A 27,077-nucleotide genomic window follows, 5' to 3' on the forward strand; every position below is an offset into this window, starting at 1 on the left:
TAAAGCTAGTTAAATTTTATTTTCCAAAACTCCAACCTAAATAAGTATGTTAAATAAACATCCAGAAAACAGCCACTGCTTACTCTACTAGCAGATGCACAACTTATTTAACCAAACAAATAACAGTGAAATATTATCAGAATTATTTACATGCATATTTACAATGCGTGTTCTTTAGAGTAGCTAACTGTTGGGAAATACTTGTGTTTGGTTTTGGTAATGATTTCTAATCAAGTCTAACCAGCAACAGGTAACAGGAAACACTTCAACTGAGTTTGGCAACAACAACAATGGACTATCCTAGGAAAACTAACATGATTATATGGAGTCAAAAAAAAGAGCAGTTGGCTTCAGAATGTTAACATTTATGAAATATATGAATTTACTCCAACTACAAAATTAAATCAAGCTACGTAAAATTAGAAGAATAAATGAAAGTTACAGGGGTTGGGAAAGGTTAGACATGTTAGATACATTACTAGAAAAAAAAGCAAAAGAAAAAAAGCACTGCACATACTCTTGAGAAGCATGGTTTAGAACATAACTGTATTACTATTGCCTTGAAGAACACAACAAATTACAGAATAGCTTTTTCTTGTAGATTTGAAAATAAGCTTATCTGAACCAAAGATCTTGAAAGCATCTCACTTCCAAAATACTGCTTGCTTTTTCACATATCAACATGTAACATATTTATTCCAGGAAAAAAGAAAAGTCCAGACCTCACCCATGTGTGTTTTGAAAGAAGAAGAAAAAGGAAATGAACAAAACAAAAACTCATACACAAAACTTTCACAAGCCACTTTTCATGATTGTGATATACAGAAAAGAAATTTTCTTTCTTATTTGGATCATACTCTTCTTGGACGGGGAAGTGGAGGAAGTAAATGCAAGATATAGTGTATATGGTAAATAGGATGAGTAAATCCCAATATATACTAAAACAAACAAGCAAGCAAATTCAGATCATTATTCTTTCCCTTTCTTCCTCAAGGGAAGTTTTATGGGACAGTTCCCCATTAAATTTTAATTTCAATTATAACTTTTAAATAATTTTTATTGCAGCCAAAACATTGTTCAAAAAACATTTTTCACAAAATAAACTATGATATATACACAACATTTTAAGTTACAGGGCATAAGTTTACATTTTTTGGCAGGTTCTGTTAAACAAAATGGAAATTGTGTAACTTTAGTACTTGGAGAAACTCAAGTTTCTCATTTTGGTACAAATGTTTTGTGTCCCCCTTCACTCTAACAATACCTAAAGTGGTTAAATAAACTAACATTAATACATAACATCTCACTGTTTTCTGTTATGCTCTGATTCTAGACAGAATTTTTCATATGCTTCTTCAATTTCTGGATCCATCTCATCATCAATCTCATCAAAATACCTGAGGAGGGGAAAAAAATGACCAAAGGTTAATACCTTTACATACAGATTTACATACAGATTTTCAGAGCCAGCAGATTTTTAGAATTTGTGTAGATGTCAAGAATAAAACAAAGCTTTATAAATGACTTATTTATGACATTTTCCTAAAGGGAATGAAAAGGAAAAAAATAATGGATACTAGGAAAACAAATAAACAGAAACCTCAAAGCAGCACAGATATGTTCAAATACCTACAGTGTTTGCCACCTTTTTAGATCATCTTATGCTGCCCAGTTTAAAAGACAGAAGTAGTTTCCAAGATGATAGAAAATTTAATAATGCATCTGTACTGATCCAATTACAAAAAAACATAATTAATAACATATTAGTGTAATTTTGATTGGTGAACATCCTAGTTCAAAGACAGAACACATTAATATAGAAACCCTGCATTCCTGTTTGTTGATATGTGAAAGAAGGACATAGAAAATATGTAAGAAAGTTTTTTTGCTTCAAAGTGATGTGCATTGAGGAAGCAGTCTACATATTTGTCATGTGTTCCTTTGTTCTTGTAGAAGTGTAGCCTTCAGAAGAAAGGGGCTTCACAAAGAACCCTCCTCCCTGATGTCATGAGAAATAGCTGACAGAGAATCAGCAGACATTTGTCTAAGCTTTTCTTAAGTCTTCAACAAAGAAGGTTACAGTCACTGTGCTTGAAGGTTGACTCAGTGTGTTCTACATGACACTTTTAGGATTTGCTGTGTTTCTAATGGATGTCTGTGTTCAATTTGCATTTTTCTTCTAAGCAGAGGTTCACATGGGTCCTTTTTTCCCTTTGGTATGAGCTTGTTGATTTCTGATGACATCTCTAATATATCTTCCAGTTCTTGATGTTCTTTACGTTCCCCTCAGCTAGGTACATACTGAAAGTTTTCTAATGTACTAAAAAAATACTGATCCAGGCCTGCACTCTTATCACTCTTATCATAAAAACAACACTGAAAATGCTCTTGTGTGTCAAATCATGGTCTGAAAGTCCTCTTTAGCGAGCAAAAGCTCAGAGCAATTTATTTTAGACCATATTTCTTATAATGGTGCCAAACTGGTCAGGCTATATTCTCAACTATTGCTTCCTCTTTTGCCATTAGGTTGCTTTTCTTGCTCTACAGGAATACTGACTAGCCCTCTAATTGAAGGGGATAGTCCTTAGGCTGAAGAGAGAAAGTTAATACTTTCTCCCTTTCAAAGACACTGGAAATTTGGTAATCATCTCTTGCTGGGATGTTCATGCACATCAGTCAAACAAATTTAGTTTGCCTCTCTACAAACACTTAAAGGCTTGGTGCTTCATTTTGCTTGCAAATTTTTTCTTAAGTGCAGAAGTATGTTTGCACATGTGCATAAATATCTGAATTACATCTGAAATGTAATTACCATACTCAGTAGAATAAACATGAAATAGGTTTCAAACTTATGTGATTAAAAACCAATTTAAACCTGAACAAATACATCCACTGTAGAACTAAGTAACAATTACATTATTTAGTTTCATTTTTGTCAACATTGGAATCCTAAGTCTGAACTATCACAGCATCACAGTAAAAATAAATATTATTAAAAAATATTTAAAAAGGAAGACATACAGCTCTCCAGGTCCTGACAGATCTGCTCCATTTTCTTCATAATATGGAAACAAATCCTCTCTTTCAAGCAACTCTTGGTATTTTTCTTGATAATCTGGCAAAGTAAAAATGAGACTGAGTAACGTAGAAGACTACTCTGCTAAATTAACAGAAATATATCAAGTTTGAAAATTGGCTGGTTAACGAAATCATAAAAGGCAGGAAATGTATTTACAGGAAAAGATCCTTCGGCAGTGTTTTCTCAGGACATGAATGGATGTCTAGGAATGATGCCCAATTTCCCATAGAACTGTAAAGGTTGTGACAGATGTCTTTACCTCAAATGATGTGCCACGCTGTGCTCAGATTACACATAAGGAAACCAAGGATTTTGATTTGATTTTGATTCTAACAATGGACAAACAAAAGAAGACTTGAATGTTTTTGGCTTTCTGGAAAGGTCAGATGCTGTGGATTACTGAACAAGTTCTTCTGACCTATATGAACTCAAATGCACATTCTCCATTTCAAACATCTACCTTCTTTAACACAGAATAAATCCTGTGCTCTACCAGGAATTCAGGCAGAATTTTGTCTTTTAAGTTGAATAGGTTTTAGATTCTTGAAGAATAACATTTTATGGTCTTCAACAGGCTGTAAACTTAATTACAACTTTTTAAAGAAGATTGAGAAGACAGGTAAGCTAAACTTGTGCCATACCTGGGTCTGCTGCAGTGAAAGGAACACCATCAGAAGTGTAAAATGTTGGTTCATTCTAAAAATAAAGTCATCCAGAAAGTTATATGTATTCACAGAGAAAGAGGCTTGCAGTTTCAAGTAATGCAATTGTCTATTAATCAAACCAAATTCACATGAAATTAAGGAACTGAAATGTCCATATATTCTTACCATAAAATAGTTTGGGTCATTTTCAGGGGTAGCTTCTGCATGTGGGGTTGTTCCATGAACTCTACCCCAATTACTAGATCGCAGTTCTACTAGTTTCAGAAGCATGTGTTTCACATCTCTGAAATAGAAAAGCACTACAAAAGTTAGAATGTTTTGTGCCAAGCAAGAAATTTGGCTTCTCTTACTGTGCAAATACAAGATAGTTAAATCCATCCAAAAAAAAAAAAGTTCAAGAAGGATAATATTTGGGCCATTGTGTAGATCATTTTGCACTCAATTTTACAACTGCAAGTCTAGATGCTTTATGTGTCAGTAATGAGATATTCAACCTCTTCACTTCCTCTGCTGTTAAGTAGGGAACTCACATGAAAAAGGAAACTGCTGTAATTTTTACTGAGATACCACACCTTGAAATACAAGTTAAAGAACACAATCCTTTTTGATAAAAGGATAATAATGGGGAAAAAAGGAAGATTATCTTCAAATTTTATTTTAGTTATCTATTCTATCCTCCTAACTTTAGTTTTCTTCATCATAATGAAATGTTTTAGTCAAAAGTAAGACATAATGCCCCCAGTACATTAGATATCAACACCCATTTAATCCCTAAAATAAGAGAAAATTCCTTCTTCTTTTAAGCTAGTTTATGGAGAAGTGTATCGTTAAAGAATACATTAAAAAAATCAGTTATTTTCCCAGCTGAAATTGATGCCAAATTGATTATTGCATTTTTTTTCTTTTATAGATTCTCCATATTCTTTACATGTATATTTATAGCTCCATAGCCTATTACAGTATTTGCAGCTAGCATTTTATCTACTCTATTACACAGAAAGATAGAAGAAATTCCTCAGCAGCTCCAAGCTGGTGGTGCAGGATTAGGTTCTCTGGAAAGCCAAGGCTGAGACCAGCTGTCCCAACACATTTTCATAAACAAAGTTTAGTTCCTACCTGAGTGGGGGGGGAATTCAGAAACGGTTGCCCTGGGGGGGAATTACCTCACCACTTATGTCTCTCCCTTGGGATCCCTGTCAGTTATGCTAATTTGCTAAACATACAGACATTGTCTACACATTATTCTGGGCGTGCATCTTCAGCTCTTTTCCAACCAGTGAGTTGAGCACCTAAGGATCCTTGTAAGATAAGCCCTTTTTGTCACCTAACTGTGTCTAGCTCATGATTTTAGGACCAGCGAAAAGGCATCAAAATTTGTTTGTTGTTCTATATCTTTGAGGCATCAGCTTGTGCCATCTATTTTGGTTCCTGAAGCAAAAATTTCCTCATCCTCCTTGTGGGCAGCTCAATTAAAACCCACAGATGTTATGAGCCACTCTTGGCCTTCCTCCATATGGCAAGAGATCAGTGTTTGAGCCCTCTAGAGGTTTTTAGTAAGTTTTCTTGCAAGAAGCTGAGGATGAAGCACAGAAGAATCAGATAACCTCATGCACACAGGTGGTTTTATGACAATTTCATGATTAGTCAGTCACTAATATATTACTAATATATTAGTCAACCACTCGTTCTTTCCCAGATTAAAGCTAAAACCTTGCCAAAAAGGTATGCTCTCCAGAAAAAAAACAACAAAAATCAAACCACAAAGTATATTTCATTTTGCCTTTACAATTATAATAATTTGTATCTATTTAATACTGCTACATATTTAGTACTGTTTGTGTGTATTTAAGCCTGTTCAATTCAAAATGAAAACTATTAACTATAAGATGTTGCCCCTATTTTCTTTGTATATACTTGCTTTAAGAGACTAAAGCACTCACTGAAGATATTGAGATCTAATAGGTTAAAAAAACCTAACTGAATAGTGGAACTTGAATCTCTATTAAAAATAAAATACAAAAAACCTACCTCAAAATCAACCCAACTGCCAAAAAAGCCACATTACCTTCAACTGAAAACCACCTTTTTTTACATGGAAAATGACCTGCACACACAACACATCAATTTTCATAATTATAAGTTTCAAAGATAATTTTTTTGCCCTGTTCATTATAGTTGAAGATTTTTTCAAGGTGTTCTTTTTCATATAAACAAAACACTGCACATAAACTTATCTTCTCACCTGCTACAGTTTGCATCCAACACAACATTTTCAATTCTTTGAATAATTTCCTCCATATTGTTCTTTCCTTTTTCTTTCCAGGCATCTTCTAAAACGGAACCTGTCAACTAAAGACAAGGAATTAGTATTTTTTTTTTAATTAGAAATCCTTAATGAAGAGTCAACTTAAGAGATTCTGTAACAATTCATGACACTTGGACTACTTGATGGTTGACACTCCCAGCTGCCTGTATCTCTTTGCTAAACAGATTAATAGACCTCATAAATAGTTTATTTAAAACTACAGACAGTATAGGAGCTTCATGCCCAATATTTATGTTACCTACAAGTTCACAGCCACTTGTTTCAGTCTTGAAATACGATTTCAAAACATCTCTTCAGTGACATTGGTCAGATCTTACTTGATTTAAGTACATACTACCATCATTTTCTTACTTAAAGTTTACATGACAACAGGAAATACTTTGTTGAGCTTTAGAAACACTTCAGTCAACTTGGCCAGCATCACACATGCCAGAGAATTTCTTCTGGGTATATATAAAGGAAACCAGAATTATCTGAAGCCAGCCTGAACTTTAATATAGAAAAGTGTAAGAGGCTAGAACTGCTGCCAGGAAAGCTTTAGCAGGAGTCAGTCTAGAGCAGCTGTGGATGAAAGCTTTTTACTACAAGAATAGGTACTTCATTACCCAATAATTGTACAGGAGGAGTTAAATCAGAAAAATAATTAGTTTGCCACTAATAGCAATCTCCTCAGCATAAATACTACATGATCAAAAATGCTTGGAATGGCGCTTGATGATACAAAGGATAAAATCCCAAGAGAAAAGCAAGTGTATTGGTCAGTATTTGCTTGACATTCATAGTATTCCACAGTGGTCTCATCTTAATCCTGGATAATTAGGTAATAGCATCAAGATTAATTAAAATAAACATATTGCACAGCAAACAGGGAAAAACCTGTATCTATCACCGTATAAAATGGAAAAGATAAAGTGAGACATTTATTGCTTCAGTAGTGAAATGAAGGTTTCATGAGGCAGCCCAGTCTAGCTCAACATTTGTAAATACTATATAATGTCAGGAAACACTTGCACGAAAAACCAGAGTGTCTGCTCTGTAACACCGTTTAGATATAACAATCTGTCAAAAAACAATTTAGATGACTGGTTTTCTTCTTCTTTTCTTCTTTACTACACTGCAAAGCTTCCTGATTTGTGTATTGCTGCTTAAAAAGGTTCTTCAGTGGGCCTTGCCTCAGGGAAGCACTGCCAACATAAGGACTGACCACAGGAGTGAATGTGCTCACTGAGCTCAATCTCACACTTGCTGTGAAGCAACCTCCTTAAACATCCAAACGTCAAATGAAGGTTTTAAATTACAAAAATCTCTCGTCCCTACTCTATGTTTATGATATAAAGAGAAACTGTCAGAAATGAAATTCAAGATAGAGCAGGCTGAGAAGCAGTGGAGTATGAGGAAGGCAAGGAATGAGGAAAAAAACTAAGCCAACCAAAAATCTTCAGAAAAATATTGTTTAGCATTTAACCTTCATTCCTGTTTTCCCAACTACAGGTATAATGATACCTAGTGAAGATAAGAGTTTCTCCTACATAGAGGCTAAAAATTTTACAAGAAAAGCTATGGGTTATGAGCAAAGAGGTTTATTTTCCACATGAAAGAGAAATCTGTATATTTCTACAATAGTAAGACATAGCACAGAAGGAAGGAAGAGATATTTAGAACCTTTTGCCACAAAAAGTGTGGACCCCAATGGCAAGGTGTCCTTCAGAACACAGAGCATACCTAAGATATCACAATTCATTCAGACATGTTACAGCTTTCTCCTACGCCAGAAGCAGCAATATGAGATCTAGAGGAAGCACTTATTTGTTGGCACCTCAACTTCAGTTCTATTGCTCATTTGTACACAAATGGCCTTGAATTTATTTTTAGAGCATCTTGTTACTTTTTTTACTGGCTCAATTTCCTAATGGTACTAAGGAAAACAAAAATAGTAGTTTGCTCTGCTAATGCTGTAATGCATAAACCCCTATAAATACTTTCTCATTTGCAATTTAGCCTACTATTCCCTATATTAAAGCTAGACAGTTTAAAAAACATGATTTTTTTTCCTTCTAAAACTACTGTCTCACCTTCAGTAGTTTCACTGCACATATCAAATTACTGTCCACAGGATTAGAGAAGAGTGCGTTCAGTAATTCCCGAAGGCCTTCTTGAAGAATTTCTGCCCGTGTAACCTGTCCCTTTGTTCCCTTAATCTGCAAAACATATAAGAAACCCCCCAATATTTAAAATACTTAGAAATTAATTTGGGCACATTTTCTCCCTTGAATGCTGTATTATTTGGTTTGTGATCAATATAGTTGACATCTATATGCAAAATACTGTAATCATTTTAGAACACAGACTTTGATGGAATCACAGCATGCTTTGGGTTGGAAGGGACTTAAAATATCATGTAGATCATCACCTACCTCAATCTGCTGGCCATACATCTTCTGATGCATGTTATGCTGAGGTCCTCATCCACCAACACCCAAAACCCTTCTCAGCAGAGCTGCTTCTGACTGATTCTCCACCCAGTCTGTATTTGTGCCTGGCCCAGATGAGTACTTGCACTTGACCTTGTTTTCATGGTCCCACCTCCCAAGCCTGTCTTGGTCCCTCTGGGTGGCATCCCTTTCTGCCAGCACATGGACTGCACCACATAGCTCAGTGTCAGTGGAAAACTCACTCTGAGTAATTTCCTTGCAATTCTGGCATAACAATTCATGTCTAGAATTTTGTTTCTCTGCTAAAATAAGAAAAGCTACCAAATGCCTGCCTAATGGTCCAAAAATTACCAAATTCCCAGAACCTCATGCTCTTTTCCACACTGCATTGCCTATTCTCTACAGCAGTGGTAGCTTAGTTCTAGAAAGCAGTATTTATATAATTAAAAAATTACAGAAAATGGTTTAAAAGCAAATGGCATACTCCAAGGACTATGGTATACTCCACAAATGGACAACTTCCCCTGTTCCAAAGTCTTTGAAAATCTTCATTTTTTTCATCTAGCAAGTGAAAAGTAAATTCCAAGGACCACTTACAGTCCAGAAATGGAAGAGAAAGATCTTCCTCATGCCAGCAGAACATTTTTATAGTGTTTGCTTAAATCAAACCACTGAAACAATCAAGTTATATGTGTATTTTTAACTACACTACAGCAGGAAGTGAACTTGGTAAATGCACAGGCATAAAAATAAAAAAAAAAAGTACACATTTTTGAACATATCACAGATGCATGAAGTCTAAATACAAGATTGCATGCACCAATGCATGCATGCACCAATGACTCAACAATCAGAAGAAATACCTTTAAAAGTGTGCATTTTTAATTCCTCATTTTGAGGATTTTCACATCTGCCTCAGGTGTTTGTTAACACCTCTTATTAGCACCTGAATACTGAAAAAATTCCATATTTTTCATCCTGATCTGCTTCTGCTAGGCATTTAATAACATTTAATATGTTGGTTAAGTATAGCCATCTAGGGGTTTTTCCAGTAAAAAAGAAAATAAAAGCTTCATTTCAAAGATGTTTGTGGTTGGCTCTTACCCAAATTCTTACACTTTCATTTTTATACATTTCTCTTCTAATGATCTTGTCCTTTTTTGTTTATATATTTCTTGGACATACCCAATATAATGAAACTGTTCTAAAGTTCTTTTACTTTACTCCCCTCTGCCTTTAGAAAAACACCTCAAATTATAGTCCACTTCAGTGTTTACCTACACACACCAAAAAATGTATGAAGAGCCACATGACAGCCAACTATCTTCTTACCTCTAAGTTAAGATAAAGTTCAGCTAAGAACAGCACAAAGGCATGAAATTGTTTTCTAGTAGTCTCATCCCCTTTAGTAGCTTCATCTCTGTTTTCATACTCTGTTCGACACCTGTAAAAATCAAAGCACAATTATACCATCTGTAGCCATTCCAACATATGTAACATGCTACTCATTTAAAGGAATACTGAGAACTTATGAACTGCATGAAAACTGTTACATGCTGAATGCTGGGATGTATGATCTGTGAAGGGAATGAGAGGCCTTCACAAAGAAACAGTGGATTTGCATCCTTTTAGAGAAACACATAAGATTATATGATTAGGTCTTGAAGCACTGAGATATCTGATGCAGCAAAATTAAATAGAACAACTTACAACATGTAGAAATTAATAGTTACACAATTTTTACAACTGAATATGGGTCCAGGATTTGCAACAGTAATACAGGGAACCAGGGCCCAAAGAAATGAAGTAGACATGTTCTCTTCTTCAGGGTGCTTACCACATTGTCTTAGATGCCTTTACACTTATTTCATTAATTCTTTATCTTGCGATGTTAAGTGACAGTAATATATAATTCATGACACCCAGCTGAGCAGTGTTAAGTGACACTCTAGAGGGAAGGGATGGCACACAAGAGGGACCCTGACAGGCTTGAGAGGTGGCCTCGTGCAACTCATGAAGTTCAAGTGCAAAGTTCTGCATACGGGTCAGGGCAATCCCAAGCATTAAGAACAGCTTAGCCAGGGAAGTGGTTGAAAGCAGTCCTGCCAAGAAGGACTCGGGGGTGTGATGAGAAGATCAATATGACAGTGCATGCTTGAAGCCCAGAAAGCCAACTGTATCCTGCACCAGAGCCCCGTGGGCAGCAGGGGAGGGAGGGGATTCTGCCCCTCTGCTCTGCTCTGCTGAGACCCACCTGGAGCACTGCATCCAGAGCTGGGGTCCTCTGAACAGGGAGGACACAAACATATTGAGTGAGACCAGAGGAGGACACTAAGCTGATCACAGGCCCTGAGCAGCTCTCCTGTGTGCACAAGCTCAGAGAGCTGGGACTGCTCAGCAGGGAGCAGAGAAGGCATGGGTGACACGTTGTAGCACTTTCCAGTACCTAAAAGGGACCCCAAAGAGGGCGGGAGATGGACTTTTCACATGGGCATGTAGTGACAGGACAGAGGGGAATGGATTCAAACTAACAGGGGACAGGTTTAGACTAGATGTTAGGAAGAAATTTTTTCTGCGACTGCGGTGAGGCACTGAGACAGGTTCCCAGAGAAGCTGTGGATGCCCCATCCCTGTGTTTAAAGCCAGGCCATATGGGGCTCTGAGCAACCTGGTCTAGCAGAAGGTGCTCTGCCCATGGCAGAGGGGTTTGGAACTAGATGATTTTTAAGGTCTCTTCCAACCCAATAGTTCTATGATTCTGTAATTTAAATATAAACACAAAAATAGGATCAACATACTATGGCAGTGAAGTAATTTTTCTAGTATTTAGCAACTGTGCCAAACCACACAAGTTTACATAACAGTACAAAAACAAAATTAAAAATATTTGAGATAAAAGGAAACCCAGACAAATTTTAATGTATTCTGAATGATTGTGTAATGGATTGAAAAAAAGTGGAGAAACTGAAAAATCTTAAGAATTGAAATACAAAGTTTCAGGTAGAGACTTAGTTGAGAAACAGAAGATGACCTCTTTACGGTCACATTATTAGGTTGTTTATCTGCACACACCCTCCCTGCTCCCAATTTCTCCATATTAGCAAGCAAAACATAAGCAACTTTAAATTAATAGCTTCAGGGTGCTAACATTAATGTTATCCATTGGGTTTGCTTCAAAACCAAGAAGCAGAAAATGCAACATTAACAGGGATTTCCTTTCATGTTCAAGTAACAAAGTAACACACAGTTAAAAAAAATCATAAGCAATGACTTTGAAAGAAAGAACAAAACAAAACAAACAAACAACAACAACAACAAAAAAAGGAGAACAGCAACCAAAAAAAGAGAGAAAAATTAGTGTTTTCAGCTTCTGCATTCCCTGGTTTTAGCTTTTGCCTCAGCGTTTGCGCTACGTCAAGGACTCTTCTGCTTCTCACCCCAGCCTACCAGTGAGGAGGCTAGGGTGAAGCTGAGGGGAGACACCACTAACCCCACAGATATTCCATCCCATGTGCCCTCATGCTCAGCATATAAAACCAGGGAGAAAGCTGCTGGAGGCTGCTGCTCAGGAACTCTCCGGGCATTGTGGGCGGTGAGCAATTGCACGGTGTGCCTCTTGTTTTGTATATGCTAATTCTTTTATCACTGTTATTATATCCACATCCTTTTCTGTCCTAATAAAATATCTTTATCTCAACCCATGAATACTTCTGCCCACAAATCTCTTGCCTATCTCATTGGGAGGGTGGGGGAAGTGAGTGAGGGGCTGCAAGCCGTTTAGCTACCTGCCAGGTTAAACCACAACATTCCACTCATGATAAAAGACCACTGGAATGCGCTACAGTAAAAGTTTACCATGCTTTTGCTGGACTAAGTAAAAACTTTTCAAATAAGAGGCAAACCCAAAGCTTAGAATGCCGTTCTTTAAACAAAAAGCCGTCTTTAAACAAAAAACAAAAGGTAAATTTCTAAAGAATTCTGAAGTGTCCAAGACAGTACTCCTTCAAATGTCATGCAGTAATATTTGAGAGGATATATAATAATTTAAAAATGTTGCATTTTTGTCAACTACAAAGTCTAATCATTATTAAGTGCGGTCCCCAGAAATTTGCAACAACTGAAACTGAAAAAAAATTATCCTTCTGGATTTTATGCAACTATTTCATAGATACAAAGTCAGTTAGCCTATCAGTGAATAAACCTTACACAGCAATTCCAGGCAAAAATCCAAAGCATTAATTAAAAAACCACGATTAAGTAAGTACTGGCAAGAGTCAAAGGACAAGGACAGTACCTATGTGTGCATTTAGTATACTTTTAAAATAGATTAACTTTCCAATTTGCACTATTTTGGGAATCAGTCTAATATACTCAGTTCAAAAGATCACACAGAACTTCAAATGGAGTCCTATTTTTATATTTAAAAATATTAAAATATTTTAGGATGCATGTGTTCAGTAGTCAGCATGTACCTGTGTTTTGATACTCCTCAATCTGTAATATTTTAAATAAGTATCTCTTTGTATGCTACAGAAGGAGTTAACACACAAACCAGAAAGATGCAACTGAAGAGAATAAGGCTTAAATTGACTGATACTGACCTTTGAAGCAGCAACTGTCGGAAGTTCCCACTTTGTGGACTAATGGTTAGGTGGTGAGATAGATAGTTACACAACCGGGCTCCCATGTATGAAAAATTTGGGACAGATGTGGCCTTCCAAAATAAAAATGGAAAAATAAATTATTTATAAAAGTAATGATTAGGCTATCAGAAAATATTTTTAAAAGCTTTTTTGAAATCCATGCTTAATGTTGATCAAACATCTCATGAGCAGAAAATTAATGATTAATAATTACTATTTGCCATGTTCATTTTTGTATTGCTTCAGCATGTTGATATATGCACTTCAGCAGAACTTAAAAGTTAATTATACTGTAATTCTATGGCTCTAAGAAAACAACCACCATTATGCCACGTGCCTTCATGTAACTCTACTTCTGCACTGTGACCTACAACTGAAGAGTGTCTCAAAGTCACTTACAGACTGCTTATACAAAAAAATCAACAGTGGACATTAAGACAGTTTTTCGAGGAACAATGAGTACATTCAAACAACATCATAACAAGTTGTCTTCTTTCAGTCTATAAGTTATTTATTCCATAATCTCTTTTTGTCATGGTTAATACCCAAGGAAAGAGTAACAAAGTAAGAACATGGCAAGTAAAGAGAAATACTTTCTCCCATACATCCTCCAGCAATCTGCAGAATTGCAGACTTCTGAATCGGAGAGTAAGACTAGACCATTAAAAGTAACAACTCTCAATGTAGCCTTTTTTTGCTAAAATAAGTCCTCTTACTGCTGAACATCTACACCTTTGTCATGTAAAAAAACATGGTAGGAATGATATTGTGTAAAAAATCTTCTGTTTTTATCTGATAATTAAAACTTTAAAGAGGTGGAAATTTATTTTGTTCACTCATTTTCAAGCCTCCTCTAACAACACCTGAATTTCAGATTATTTCTCAGATGCAGTTTCAGTGAAAAGAGGTTCTGCTGCAAATAACTTCACCTGCTCTGTCCAAAAGAAAATGAGGATACTAAGAACTCAGTAAACTTCTCCTTTGGCATTATAATCTTTGAATATTTTTTTTGCATCTTGATCATCTATCAGTGCTACAGATATGTTTGCATGCTTGAGCTGTTCCAACATGTTTGAAAAAAAAAGTCTTGCTAATGCAATTATACCTAGCTACCTCTTACAGGTAGAGAAAAAGACATAATTCTTCTATGTGCATAGAGTTGCTGGAAAAAAAATTAAGTGTCTCTGAAGACACAACAAGTTTAAGTAATTAAGACAGACAAATGGAATTCACTTTCCAGTAAGGGGCATGTGAACTATCTAAAAACACTTTGATGCTGTGGTTCAATCAGTTGCTCTGACTAGAAAAGGTACCCCTTTTTTTATAAAGTGAGCCTTTTTAATACTTTTTCCTAACAAAAAAAACTCCAACCCAACAAACCCCCAGCAAACAAAAAATTTAACATCCAAACACATAACACAAATTCTTCTAATCTCAGTTGTATTTTTTAAACATTATCTTTCTTATTAGTTGGTCTGTACTTGTGGTTACACCAAACATTGAAATAACTAAATTTTAGGTATTATGATCTGGTGTAGCACACACAGACAAAAAAAATATCTTCCTAATAATCAATCATTATCAATCAATCAACTGCAAAATCATATTCTTGGAACAATTATTGCTGGTAATACCACTTTATCTCCAATTCAAAAAAGTCACAATCTAAGCATGAAGGCTAATCTACCAACACATATCTTGGGAAACTGTGGTTGCTCTAACAGGAACAATCCACTGCATTAACTAGACAACAGTAAAGGTTCTTAAACTATGAATTCAGTGTCCAACTTTTGGAAGACTGTCACAAAAGAACTGTCACTTCACTCTGTTCAGACATAAATAAGAAGATAAGTATATAATTACTATTTATAAACAGGCTAAGATACCTTACACAGAAGTGATTGGAAGACCCTACAGGACATGGGTTTATTTCATTTCAGTAATTTCCTTTACAAACCTAACATCTGTAAATCTGCTCAGTTGGGTCAAATTTGTATCACTGAAGCAGATGCTTATAAGTTACAGCAATTTTAATTGTTTTGTGAAAAAACGGGAGACAAACGCTTGAGTCTCTGCTCAAGAAAGAAAAATAATAAGTATAGTTGGCTTTGCTTAGACACTAGGCTAGCCTGATACATAAGATATCTAAAATTAAATGCTTGTGGATACCAACAGAGCTTTTCAGCATTAAGCTTTATTTTTCATGTAACTTTTTCATGCAAATTTTTCAGACTAACATTGAACTTCTGAGTTGAGGAAGTCACAGTAAACCCCAAAGCTTTGCTTTTAAAAGGGGACAGAGAGGAAGAGGTAACATTAAAGACTTCTATTAAATGCAAGTCAGTGTATTTAAAATACAGGAAGTTAAAAATAGTATAAAATCCTCTTCTTTCCGTTCCAGTAAATTGTCCTCCGTGGGTTCAAATAAAGAAGGGTAAAATGATGCTGCCCAATGCAGCAAAGGTGATCGTCATGTCTAACCAAACTGGTCTCAATTAAATTTGCATTAATTCTGTATAATAATGAGAAACCTGAGACTCTACAGTTCTGTACAACGGCCAACCAGTCATTCCACTTCTACATACACCAGATTAAAATATTCTGCAGGTATCTTCACTTAAGTAAAAGTCTACTTTCTTACTTTTATTCAAGGTAGAACTTGTAAGCAACAAACCTATGAAAGGTTTGTTGGGATAACAACAAATAATGAAGAGCCAGCCAGAAGCATGGCTTCCTTTTCTGCAGCGAGCCCAAAAGACAGTAACAGCAGCTCATTTGCTAAGCAACACATTTAAGCTGTTCTTTCCAATGGCTCCCCCAATTAGTGCAGAGTTCAGCTCAAGGTCTCTGTCCTCATTTCCATGGCCATCAATGGAGCTGGACCTAGTTACCCTTACAGGAGCTTTCCTTTTCTCCAAGGAATGTTGTTCTGAAATAGGTATATTTCAAATAAAGAAAAAGCCTGGCAGAAAGGAGGTATTTCCCAAAAGATGGTGTGCACAGTAGGTATGAATTTAAATTTTTTAAATACCTAGGAATTAAAAGTGTCTTAGGACTATGAAGAATTTTTTTTGCACAAGATAATAAAAGTGTACAATATTGTATAAGTTTCTTCAATCTTTACTAACAAAAATTAAAATACAACTTCCTTTAATTAAGTAGCATAATTTCAACTGTAGTATGCTACCCAGGAGATACAAACACAGAACAAAGGAAACAGCAAACTGGGAAAGCGTATACAATTTAGGCATCCGAAATCTGAGCTACCATTTCAATTTACTGAGCAAAATCCTTCCCTATATATTTCAGTCTAAAGGGAAAAAATATCAAGCATTAAATTACTACATTGATACAATAATGTAACAAATACTGGAATGCCTATCTTGGACACTGGGTAACAGAGGCATAATGTCCATCTTGTAACACATTACCTGCTGATAGATGAGTTCAACAAGTTCTTGTAAAGCTTCATCTGCAATAACCCAGCCATTCAGTGTTTCAGCAAACTGTTCTATTTCTGTTTCAAAACAACCTGGCTGCTCCGTGAGGTGATTTAGGAAGTCTTGGACATATTCTGCCAGAGTCAGATAGCCATCACATCTATCTTCAAAGGAGGAATCCTGTAGAAGTGAAAGAATATGGCAACTCCTTAAAAACAACCTTGAATAATTGTTACACCTTCTGTCTCCAGAAATAACCATACAGCCCTGAGTTTTGAGTCTCTGTATACTGGATTACACAGTTCACTTCAACATTTTTACAGAGCATAGACCCCAACATCTCCTGGAGTGTAGACTTCAGAAGCCTCCAATCACCTTAAGAACCAGGCAAAGTATTTTTACAGACATTAGGGTCTCCCAGGACAATACATTAAAAATGGATTAAAAAGAAATAAGTTTCCCAAGTTGGTTACAAGATTAACTAACAAACCAAGTTTATCTGTTAAGGGTAGAACTACCAAACTGAGGGTCAACACCCATTCCTTGTACTGTACTGTGGATTTATGAACCATAGAAGTAAAAAGAAGGGAAAATTTGAAACAAAGTATTTTGGGCTTAGATAGTGTGTATAGTGCTTCAAAAATATGCAGAAGTGAGAGTAATTAGAGAAATACAGTAAATACATAGTACTCTTCCCATCTAAGAAGTATAATCAGAAAAACTGCTATTTTAAAGTCAGAGTATTTTTATCTCTTGGCAAAGGATTAAAGATTACAAGGCATGAAATGAAACTATTCAAATTGAATTGCATTAATTTACAGCTACTGAGGTTTAAAACCAGACAAGACAGTAAACACAACTGCTCTCTAAACAGAGGAGGGGCTACCCACTATCACTTTATTGATATTTATGCTCCCACTGATGAAACAGAATTTTTGTCCATTCAGAAATGAATCTATGTGAGAGTATCTAAAATCAACACTGTTCCAGATGATTATAATGCAGGTATATGAAGAGAATAGCAAAGAAAGCAGCATCCTTTGTTATGTCACTAGTAGTAACACAGTCCAAATGAATAACTTTGTCACACTACACAAAAGGTTGTGTAAATCACCTCATATATTTCAAAAATGCAAGAAGGAGCCTGAAGTGGCACTTCTAAAAAAATGGCTTACAGTTTGCAATTCAAGACATAAGAGTAATGTAAAGAAAATCAGAATTCTCAACTGTTCTACCATTTAAAAATGCTTAAAGGGTATCCACAGTAAAGCTGAGCTAAAATAAAGCACTTTTTCTTTACTTAGTGTACATAAATATATTGACAAGGGTTGTAATTATATTGTCCCCCCCCCACCCCTTCTACTCCCTTAATAGGGATTTTTAATTTCTTTGTCTTCTAAATGCCTATCTCTACTGAGAAGCAACACGGATCTGTGAAAAATTTCTTGCTGGGTATGAGCTATGAGAAATACAAGATACACATTGTTGAAAATTACATCCTGATATTAATTGCATGACTTGTGAAGAATGTGTGGGTAAAAGAGCAGACTTTCCAAAATCTTTCAGACAGGTCGTAAGTTAGTGAGGTGGGACATACATCAGTGTAACAGAGGTAAAATATATTTAACTAGAAGATATGCCAGTTAATAACACTAAATGCTAAATAACTTAATGTTGCCCACCAGAAACACGAAAAAAAATATGGGTTTATGTAAATAAAGGAAAATTATTACTACATAAAGCCTTTGACAATCTGAGGATTGGAGCATGGGCACTTCAAAGGTCCTTTCTAAGCTAAAGTTTTCTATGATTCTAATGGCTTGGAGCTCACAAATCCAAAAAGTAAAGGCTAACAGGCCTATGTATGACTTGCTACATACTCTGCTTCACTAAAGAAAATCAACATTTATAAGGCAATTTCAAACAGCCCAGTAGGAGTTCTGTACAATAAATTTAAAACTAGTTTGTTCCACAGAACTATTACTGTGCAGCTACTGCAGCTGAATCACATACAGCTGAACTAGCATCTCTCCAAACAACCTGTCTGAAAACTCTCCAGCCAGGCTGCAGAGCATGCAATTGCTGTAGCTAGTAAAAGAAGCTGCTCCTTCTGACAGCCATCAGATTGTTACAAGATCCTCCTTCAGCAGAGAGGAAGGTATCTTCCTCTCACACTCACTTGGCAAGAATCCAGTCTTAGAGAACATCCTCGTGTTGTAAGGGATCCCAGGTGCCATTTGGTATACTAGTGTCCCTGTTGTATACTCTTATTTTCAGTTTGTGATTAAGAGGCTAAACACAGAACTAAACTCTGTACCATATTCATCTACCTGTACTAAATATGCAACTTCAAAAGAAGTCTAGGTTTCAGTAACTATGCCAGGGAACTGAACAAATGGGAAAGAAAAATGAGTACTTTGGAAATTCAGAAATGTACAACTTTATTAAAATTATTTATAATTGATTCCTTAAAATCTAACTAAATTTAGCTTCTAGAAATAAAGTACTTGCACGTCTCATTGTCAGATTTTAAAATTTAACATAAATGTAGAACCATGCAATGTATGAACCCAAGGAAAACAAAGCAAATGGCTCTTGATTATTTTTCAAGAGGAGCTGGCTAACAGAAACCTGTAAGATTACACATCACTACAAAGTTATAATTTAAAGCCACAAAAGTAAACTAGAGATTTTCTGTTAATTTCAATAATTGCTCCATTAAGTCAGTGCTCCAATTTCTTTCTCAAATCTTTGATAGCTATAGGATGGGGTCCTGGATTATTCACAACAAAAGAGTAACTGATGAAAAGATCATAGATTTTCCTCTCTTTTATTATGTGTCAGTTCATGAGTTTACATACAGAAGGGTAGAAGGCTAAATAGGTACTAGAACTCCTCTGATATACAAAAAGATAAAACAGAAAGTCTACAGCAAAGATTCATGAGACAAATCTGCTCTTACTCAGTTTCTTAATATGTACCAATTGCTGTTTTCCTTTATCTAGTAAATTCATATTTTCACTTATGAACTTAGTCACCAATAACTTAACAACTTATTGATTTTTCTTCCTATTTCTTAGGAACAAGCTTTTTGTCCTTTCAGTTAAATGAACTCAACAAGATTCCAATAAAGTTATTGCAAACCCAAGTCCAAAAAGACTAAAACCACCTATTCATGCTGAATGAGATTAAGTGGCACTTTCATGCTTGGTCTTCTGATGGAAATTACTGAAGTTAAAAAAGAAAAAAGCAGGAGGGAAGGACTGTGGAACCCTAAAACAACAAAAACCTCACTCCTAAAGCTATGAAGTAAGAACGTCATTATGCCCATCTGATGCAGCGACAGCCATATTACTATCATGCAGCCATTCCAAGGAACAAACCTGGTGTTTCCTACTGGCAATTCAAACCCATCTAGTTGCTAGTTCTGCAGCAGACAACTACAATTTCTATGGGTTGGACTCTGCATGCAAGCAGAGAATTCCATGGAGATCTTTCTTCAAAGTCCTAGTAAAGTTTTTTCTGAAAATTCTAGAAAACCTTGTAAGCTGTACTCCTTAAACCATCTTCACAGGTAATTGATAGTTTTGAGCATCAAAAACTGGAAAGACTGGAAATTAACTGACCTAATAGCAAATGTTATGTGGACAGACACAGTAATTATAATGGTGCACAATCAAACAACAAATCAATACTATTTTTAAAATAATAAATGTTATTTTGCCATTGCAAAACAACTGTGTATTTTATGAGAGAAATACAATATTTCAGATCTAAAAATTCAGGAATCATTACAAATGGAACCTATTAAGTACTAATTTTAAGTAAAAAAAGAAGTTTCTCAAAACTTTGTTTTGATTCAAATTTTAAAACTCATGGTCAAAATCAGTGTAACTGTAAAGTGTGCTAAATTTTTTATTTTTATGACAAATGAGCCCAGTATATAAAATTACTTCAGTTACTAAACTAAAAAAACCCAGATTTTCTAATAGTGAAGAATGAAAGAAAAATACCACTGCTTTGTGTGTATCATATTCTAATTAGATGAAAGTCCCTGCAATATGTTTTCCTAACATTTTCAGAGGTAGTTTTATTAATAGATGAGTCACATTCATAGCATATTCCAACAACATAGCAACCAGGCACTCCCACATGCTTGTGTGTTTTTGCAAAACAGCTGAAAAGCAACATTGTTGGCATTGAAACTTTGCAGTTTTAAGAGTGCACTATGTTTGCTATTGGAAAGGCTGTTTGGGTTTTTTCTTTGTCTTGAAACTGAAACACTTTATTAATAGAAAACATGTAACTAGTGCTGGGGCAAAGAAGTTATTTTTTCTCCTAGATTATCAATTCACCAAAACACGCTCACACTGGCATTAACAGTTGTATATTGGCAGTGGGGTTTATTATACAGGACAGTAATTACATTCAGAAAACAGGCAAAGTGGGTAACACTAAGGTAACATCAATTTTACTGGTGAGGAAAAGATTTCAGAATACCAAACCACCATATTCAGCATTCAAATGAGGTATTTTTCTACCAGTTATCAAAAATCAATTTGATTCAGCATCCCTCTTTTTTTTTTTTAATCACTTGATTGTAATTGTAAAAGTTCCCATCTGTTTAGATATAGTACCAGAGTCTGACTGTTTGCATAACAAAAGGATATACCAAGAATTCACAGACATCTTCCCTGGAGTAGAGTTACTGAAGCAGTAACGTGGATGACAATGGAGCAGCAAACAGAAGTACCAGCTTTTATTACATGATGCATCTACAAATTGATCTGAGTCTGGCTGGAAATACATTTCTTACTAGGTGTGTTGGTAGGTAACTGTTAACTTTTTTTGCCCTTTGGTGATACAACACCACTGATGACACATGATGCTACACTAGCTTAGGCAGTCATGAGGAATGGTACCTGTGGCAGAGGAAATTCAGGAAAGGCAAAGCCTGTGCTCAGAGAAGCTAAAGTTCAAGCTTTCTCTCCCTGTGAATTCTGCATAAGAGTGAAGCTATGCTTTTATTTAAAATGCAGTATAGATGTAACTACAACAGAGGTAGTCACCAAAAAAACAGGTTACTCTCATACTGTATGCAACCAATGCCTGGTGTAGTCAAAATGGAATACGGTTATCTGCAACAAGCTTTGGCAAAATATTTCACAGCAGAGGTGCTCATGTACATCATAATATTCACCCAATATCACTTAATATCCTGGCTGCAACTCTGGAGGTTATATTCAGAATATTTGCAATACTTTAGCAAATACAGAATTCAAATTATCTGACATATAAGATTTCAAGAAAACATTATTAATTTGAATACAAGTAAATTAGCTCATACTAAAGAATGAAGTTAAAACACTCACTGTAAAATTCTGATTGAAGTTCTGGTTGTACCCTGATGGATAAAATTCAGGTGCTTTAGCAGACAAGTTTGATGTTACTACAGGATCCACAGCTAACTGAGGTTCAGTCATTTCTGGTCCAGAATCAAGAACTGAAACTTTATCTTGAGATCCAGATGGAATTCCCGTCTTTTGCAGGTGTTCTGAAAAATTTTTGTTAACAGCTTGTCTTAGAAATCACTAAATTAGTATGTATTCACACAGAGAAAATACAGAATATATATTTTTTTTTCCCTTTTTTTTACTTAAAGTATGGTTTTACTATAAATATACTTCCTTTAAATACATAGGTTTTTTTTTTTATTCTTAGGTGTGGATATTCATTTAAGCACACTCCACATGTCTTTCTACATGACGGAAAGTAAACAGTGCTCTTGTGCAGGTGAACAAAAAAAAAACGGGAGAAGGGGATAAAAAACTTATTTTCCATCTAAACACATTATTTAAGAGTTAACCTATACAACTAGTAAATCTGCTTATCTGATTATCCTGTGATTTTTCATTGATTTTAGATACAGATACAAGATACATTTGGAAGGTAAATAAATGACAGACATCACTGATTTTGACCAACACTTATTTTCAACAAAATGCTGAAAGGACACTTGGCTATTCTTGTTCTTATATACCATGTACCACAACATCCAACTGAACTGTTTTTAAAACACTATTTTTCAAACCTCTCTTTACAGACTAGCTCATAAGTTAATTGAAAACAGAACCTGATACCTACCTGAAAAAGTTGACCAACAAACATTACTTTGTGTTACTGTTGGGTTGGGTTTATTTTTTTGCAAATAGACTGGAATTCTTCAGTGGGGGAAGTCTGAGACCATCTGCATTCAGATTAACAGATGGATAAAAAAGTACACTCAGATGTGGAGGCACAAAAGGGGGGGAAAAACAGAGAGTATTGCAAGCAGCTGCAATACAACATCACACCTTTACCTGGTCCAGGTCCATAACCCAGTATGCTGGTTTCAGCTGGGATACAGTTAATTTTCTTCTTGCTAGCTAGTACAGCACTGTGTTTTGGATTCAGTATGAGGCAAGTGTTGATAACATGGGTTTCCCATGCTGTGATGGTGAGCAGATGCACAAGAAGCATGGAGGCAGCAAAGACTGGACAGCTGACCCGAACTGGTCAAAGGGATAATCCGTACCACCGAATGTGACGTTCAGTATATAAACCGGGGGAGAGTTGGCCAGGAGCTGGCAATTGTTGCTGAGGGACAGGCTGGGCATCGGTCAGCAGGTGCTGAGCTGACTGCACAGGGCATCACATGATTCTCTTTGGTTTTCTTCCTCTTACCCCTCCCTAGTCACCCAGGTGTCCGCCGGCCCCAGGGCTCACCAGGCTGACCCGGCCTCAGCGCGGTGCCCGCATCGCACACCCGGGAACGGGACCACGCTCCCGAGGGCGGGTGCCGGAGCCCCTGCGGCGGGCGGGGAGCTGCGCAGGTGCCCCGCGAAAAGAAAGAGCGGGGAGAGCAGCCCGTACCTGCCATCCCGGTGCCCAGGGGCGCCGTCTTCGGAGGCCGCAATGGTTCCTGCTGCGGGAAGAGGCCGCCCGGATGGTGCTGCTGCTCCTCGGCCGAGCCCGAGCCGCGGGACGCGCTGCCCGCGGGCCGGGCCCCGCCGCCGCTCTCCGGCGCGCCGCACCCGCGGCCCCGGCCGGCACCCGGCGCTCGGTCGAAACTCTCCGACATGCTGAGGCCGGGCGGCTCGGGCGCTCATGGGAGGGAGGAGCGCAGCGGAGCGGAGCGGGGAGGGCGGGCCGCGGGAGGCGGGCGGAACGCGGGCCCGCCCCAGCCCCGCACTTTCGGTTTCACCCCCGCGCAGCGTCGCGATGGCCGCGCCCGCCCCGAGCCGCGGCAGCCTGGAAACAGCGTTTCCAAAGGCACCGTAATCCCTGCGACTGCATCTCCACGGTAACGAGCGGGGCGAGGTGACCGTGGCAGGGCCAAGGCTTAAGCTACAACAGGAGAGACCTGCAGCCACAGGTGCATCACGTCACGCTGTGCATACACACATGTTTACACCAGAGAGGGATGGAAAAGCTACAGGCGAAATTTTAAATTTAACCCCATAAAGTTAAGCCTCCAACATGACCATATTATTGTGTGGCTAAGGCTACTTAATGAAACTATGGTTGTTCAGAAAAAATATATTTTCATTTATAATTTATGCATGATATGATAACAAATGCTCTTCTGATTTAATGTTTAACAACCACCTTCCACACCAATAGGAACCAACTGAAGAACATGGTTCATGCAATGCATTTTTCCTAATATTATCACATAAACTGAGAACGGTTCAACTCACATGTCCATTTACAATTTAATTAATCTACTCTTCTTCAGTTTCATTCCAAAGTCTTTCTCTCATTGTTTTGCAAACTCTGTATCACAATCAGCTTTCAAGATGAGGAGGGCAAGTGTAATCTGGTGTGCCACAAATACACCTCAGCTAATCCTTCTGAGGGAGTTTGTTTTGTCTCCCTGAACAGTCTGATCTGTGCTGCCCTTGCCACTTGTTCCTACCACAAAAAAAACAAAAGATTGTGTGGCATTGGGTCCTGCTCTGTTCACCACTATGAAGGGCTGAAAAAAATAGGCAAGTATGTATGAAACATTATTAAAATATTACAATAGTGCTGTCTTGTATTTAAAAAAAATCCAATTGCATTGTAAAATGGTGCCTTTAGTAGTCAGGTTCCTATTGGTTTTATTATTACATGTTACCATTTTCAATTATTAACAGGGGAGGGGCAGGGTATAAAATATTGGTTTGCTCCCCAAGGAATGAATTGGACTGATTTTTGCCAAGATAAAAAGGTGGCCAGACATTAAAGGTGTCATAAGTTAAAATTAATGAGGCTCATGGGAAAACTGTTCCTAGGCAACCCTTCTGGAAATATAGAATGGTAAACTAATAAATCTATACTCTGCAAGTGGAATGTGAGCCAATGCAGGATGTTTTGAATGAGTCTTAAAAAACCATTATAATACTTCACTTGTGTAAACCATTGTCAAAACTATTTTAAGCAGCATTACCAATTCTTTAAAGATCATAAAATAGCTACTAAATTTCTCCATTAAAAATATTCAGTGTTCTTGTGTTATCAGCTCCAGTTTTAATGCCTATATTGTGACTCTGTCCACATCTGTAGACTTTGCCTTACCAGGAGGAGAATCAAAAGCTTACATTAATGTGAAGAAAAATGAAAATCTCCATCATTATATTCTAATGGAGAATTTGCCAATTTTGAATATGCAAATCTTTCAAGTTAGCAAATCTCATTCTTTAAAGTTTACACCTAAGAGGAATGGAGTGCCTTAAGTTATGGAACAAGACAAGTTTTCACCTTTGGACATAAATGTGTCCAAATGTCTTTTCACTTAGCAGACATTTTATGTTATTTAATTATCATTTTGCAACTGCTTACCATTTAAAGTGGAATGTGATCCCAAATCCATATTTTTCTTAGAGATGCACTACTTAAGTTTGCATGAACGCAAACTGGGGAACCCAATTTCCTCTCCCGAGTGTAGACACCTAAAACAAAGTTAAGAAAAATAATCAGGTAGTTAATTCCAAAATAACAAGCCCCAAATACTGCCTACAACAGTACACCCCTTTAGACTGCTTAACATTATGCTTAGAAGGTTTTGGCTTGAGCAGCTGAAGTCCTGTGAATTACTTCAAGCCTTGGAGGCCACACAGCAGAGCCCCTGAGATCATTAACTAGACAGACCTCACCTAAGCACCCAATGACTGGATTAAAACTTTCACCAAATACAATTATGAACAATTCTAGGCAGTCACTAGGAGATACCTGCTTTGTCTTAAGTGTCCTACCAAATAATCTAAAACTTAGCTCAGAACCAAATCCACACACACCTTCAGTGCCTGGTGCAAAAAGTCACACACCGTAACCTTGTCGCTATTCAGAACACAGGCATTTTTACTTGCTCTATTTTTTTTTAATGCTGATAATGTATTTCTAATAGAAAAAAAGGAGAGGGCTGGTTCTAGCTTTTTAAGTGTAATTTATTGTTACTAGCTGGAATTATTCCAATTGCCCCCATACTGATAAGACATGTTTTTGTAGGAGTTAGTGGTTATTGAGCCCAAAACATAAACCACAGGCATAATCTATAGCTCTAAAGCTCTACAGATTTCACACAAGCTTATTTGAAAGCACAAAAGTAATGAACATTTATTAGTAGAGAATCCTATTAATTATTTTTAGGGTAACTCTCATGTTTTCAGTGCTTAACTTTACTTGCTAAGTCACCATTTACAAGTCTGGAAGCTGTGTCATCTCCAGCAACATGTAGTTTGCGTGAGCAGCTACAGAGACTTCAGTAAATTAAAAAAAAAATCTCTAACCAAAATAAGCCTCATACACGGAACCCACAGATCGTGTGAAGTAAGACAACATATGCAGGACTGTGTGAAGACCATGCATGGAGGTAATGGGCAGCGTGGCTAGCTGTCCTCTGGAACTGCCTCTCCAACCCCATGTGCTCTTCATCCAGACATGTATTATTTCAACAGCTACAGAATCGATTAAGTTGGAAAACACCACTGAGATCATCGAGTCCAGCCTATGACGGAACATCACCACGACAATCAGACCATGGCACTGAGTGCCACGTCCAGCCTTTCCTTAAACACCCCCAGGGACGGCGACTGCACCACCCCAACATCAAATCACCCTTTCTGTGAAGAAATTCCTCCTAATGCCCAAAGCCGACACAGCTCCCCATTTTCTGTTCCCATACTGCGCCTACCACTCCGACACCTCGCTGCTTTATCGCGCATTTTAAGAAGTAACAATAACGAAGAGGACATCACTTACGTGCTATGGCGTTAGCCCCACGTCCAACACGCGCGTTTCGGCACGTCTCCTCGCCAGCCCCGACCTTCGCCTCCGCGCCGTAGCCAGCCGGGCACGCTTATCCCGCTCTGCCGCCGCCGGCGCCGCGGGCTCGGCCAGCACCTCGGCAGCCCCGCGCCACCGCCCCTCAGACGCCGCGTGACGCGGCCGCCCGACCCCCGCGTGCCCCTCA

General features: G+C 37.2%; 1 protein-coding gene across 2 annotated transcripts; it reads right to left on the reverse strand.

Moving 5' to 3' along the window:
• PAIP1 (poly(A) binding protein interacting protein 1) lies at positions 1-27,037 on the reverse strand. 2 transcript variants are annotated; one of them, XM_036402627.2, is made up of 12 exons: positions 26,867-27,037; positions 25,448-25,557; positions 21,958-22,139; positions 16,577-16,765; positions 13,104-13,216; positions 9,835-9,946; positions 8,143-8,268; positions 5,987-6,093; positions 3,910-4,027; positions 3,721-3,775; positions 3,022-3,115; positions 1-1,397 (listed from the first exon to the last, which is right to left on the reverse strand). In XM_036402627.2, the coding sequence occupies exons 2-12, from the start codon at positions 25,476-25,478 to the stop codon at positions 1,304-1,306; spliced, it is 1,221 nt and encodes a 406-aa protein (XP_036258520.1). In that variant the 5' UTR covers positions 25,479-25,557; positions 26,867-27,037; the 3' UTR covers positions 1-1,303. The 2 variants fall into 2 exon arrangements, with proteins under 2 accessions (XP_036258520.1, XP_036258519.2); XM_036402626.2 differs by lacking the exons at positions 25,448-25,557; positions 26,867-27,037 and adding an exon at positions 23,498-23,650.
• Positions 27,038-27,077: the final 40 nt, after the last annotated feature.

This window comes from Molothrus ater, chromosome Z (genome assembly GCF_012460135.2).
Source record: "Molothrus ater isolate BHLD 08-10-18 breed brown headed cowbird chromosome Z, BPBGC_Mater_1.1, whole genome shotgun sequence".
In the NCBI taxonomy this organism is placed as follows: Eukaryota; Metazoa; Chordata; class Aves; order Passeriformes; family Icteridae; genus Molothrus; species Molothrus ater.

Excerpts from the sequence above, each read along its gene's own strand:
- PAIP1 (XM_036402627.2), bottom strand. The coding sequence starts at position 25,478 with ATGGATTTGGGATCACATTCCACTTTAAATG. Across the intron at positions 16,766-21,957 it reads ACTTCAATCAGAATTTTACA|GATTCCTCCTTTGAAGATAG; the intron begins GTGAGTGTTTTA and ends TCACTTCTACAG. Across the intron at positions 9,947-13,103 it reads CGACAGTTGCTGCTTCAAAG|GTGTCGAACAGAGTATGAAA; the intron begins GTCAGTATCAGT and ends TGATTTTTACAG.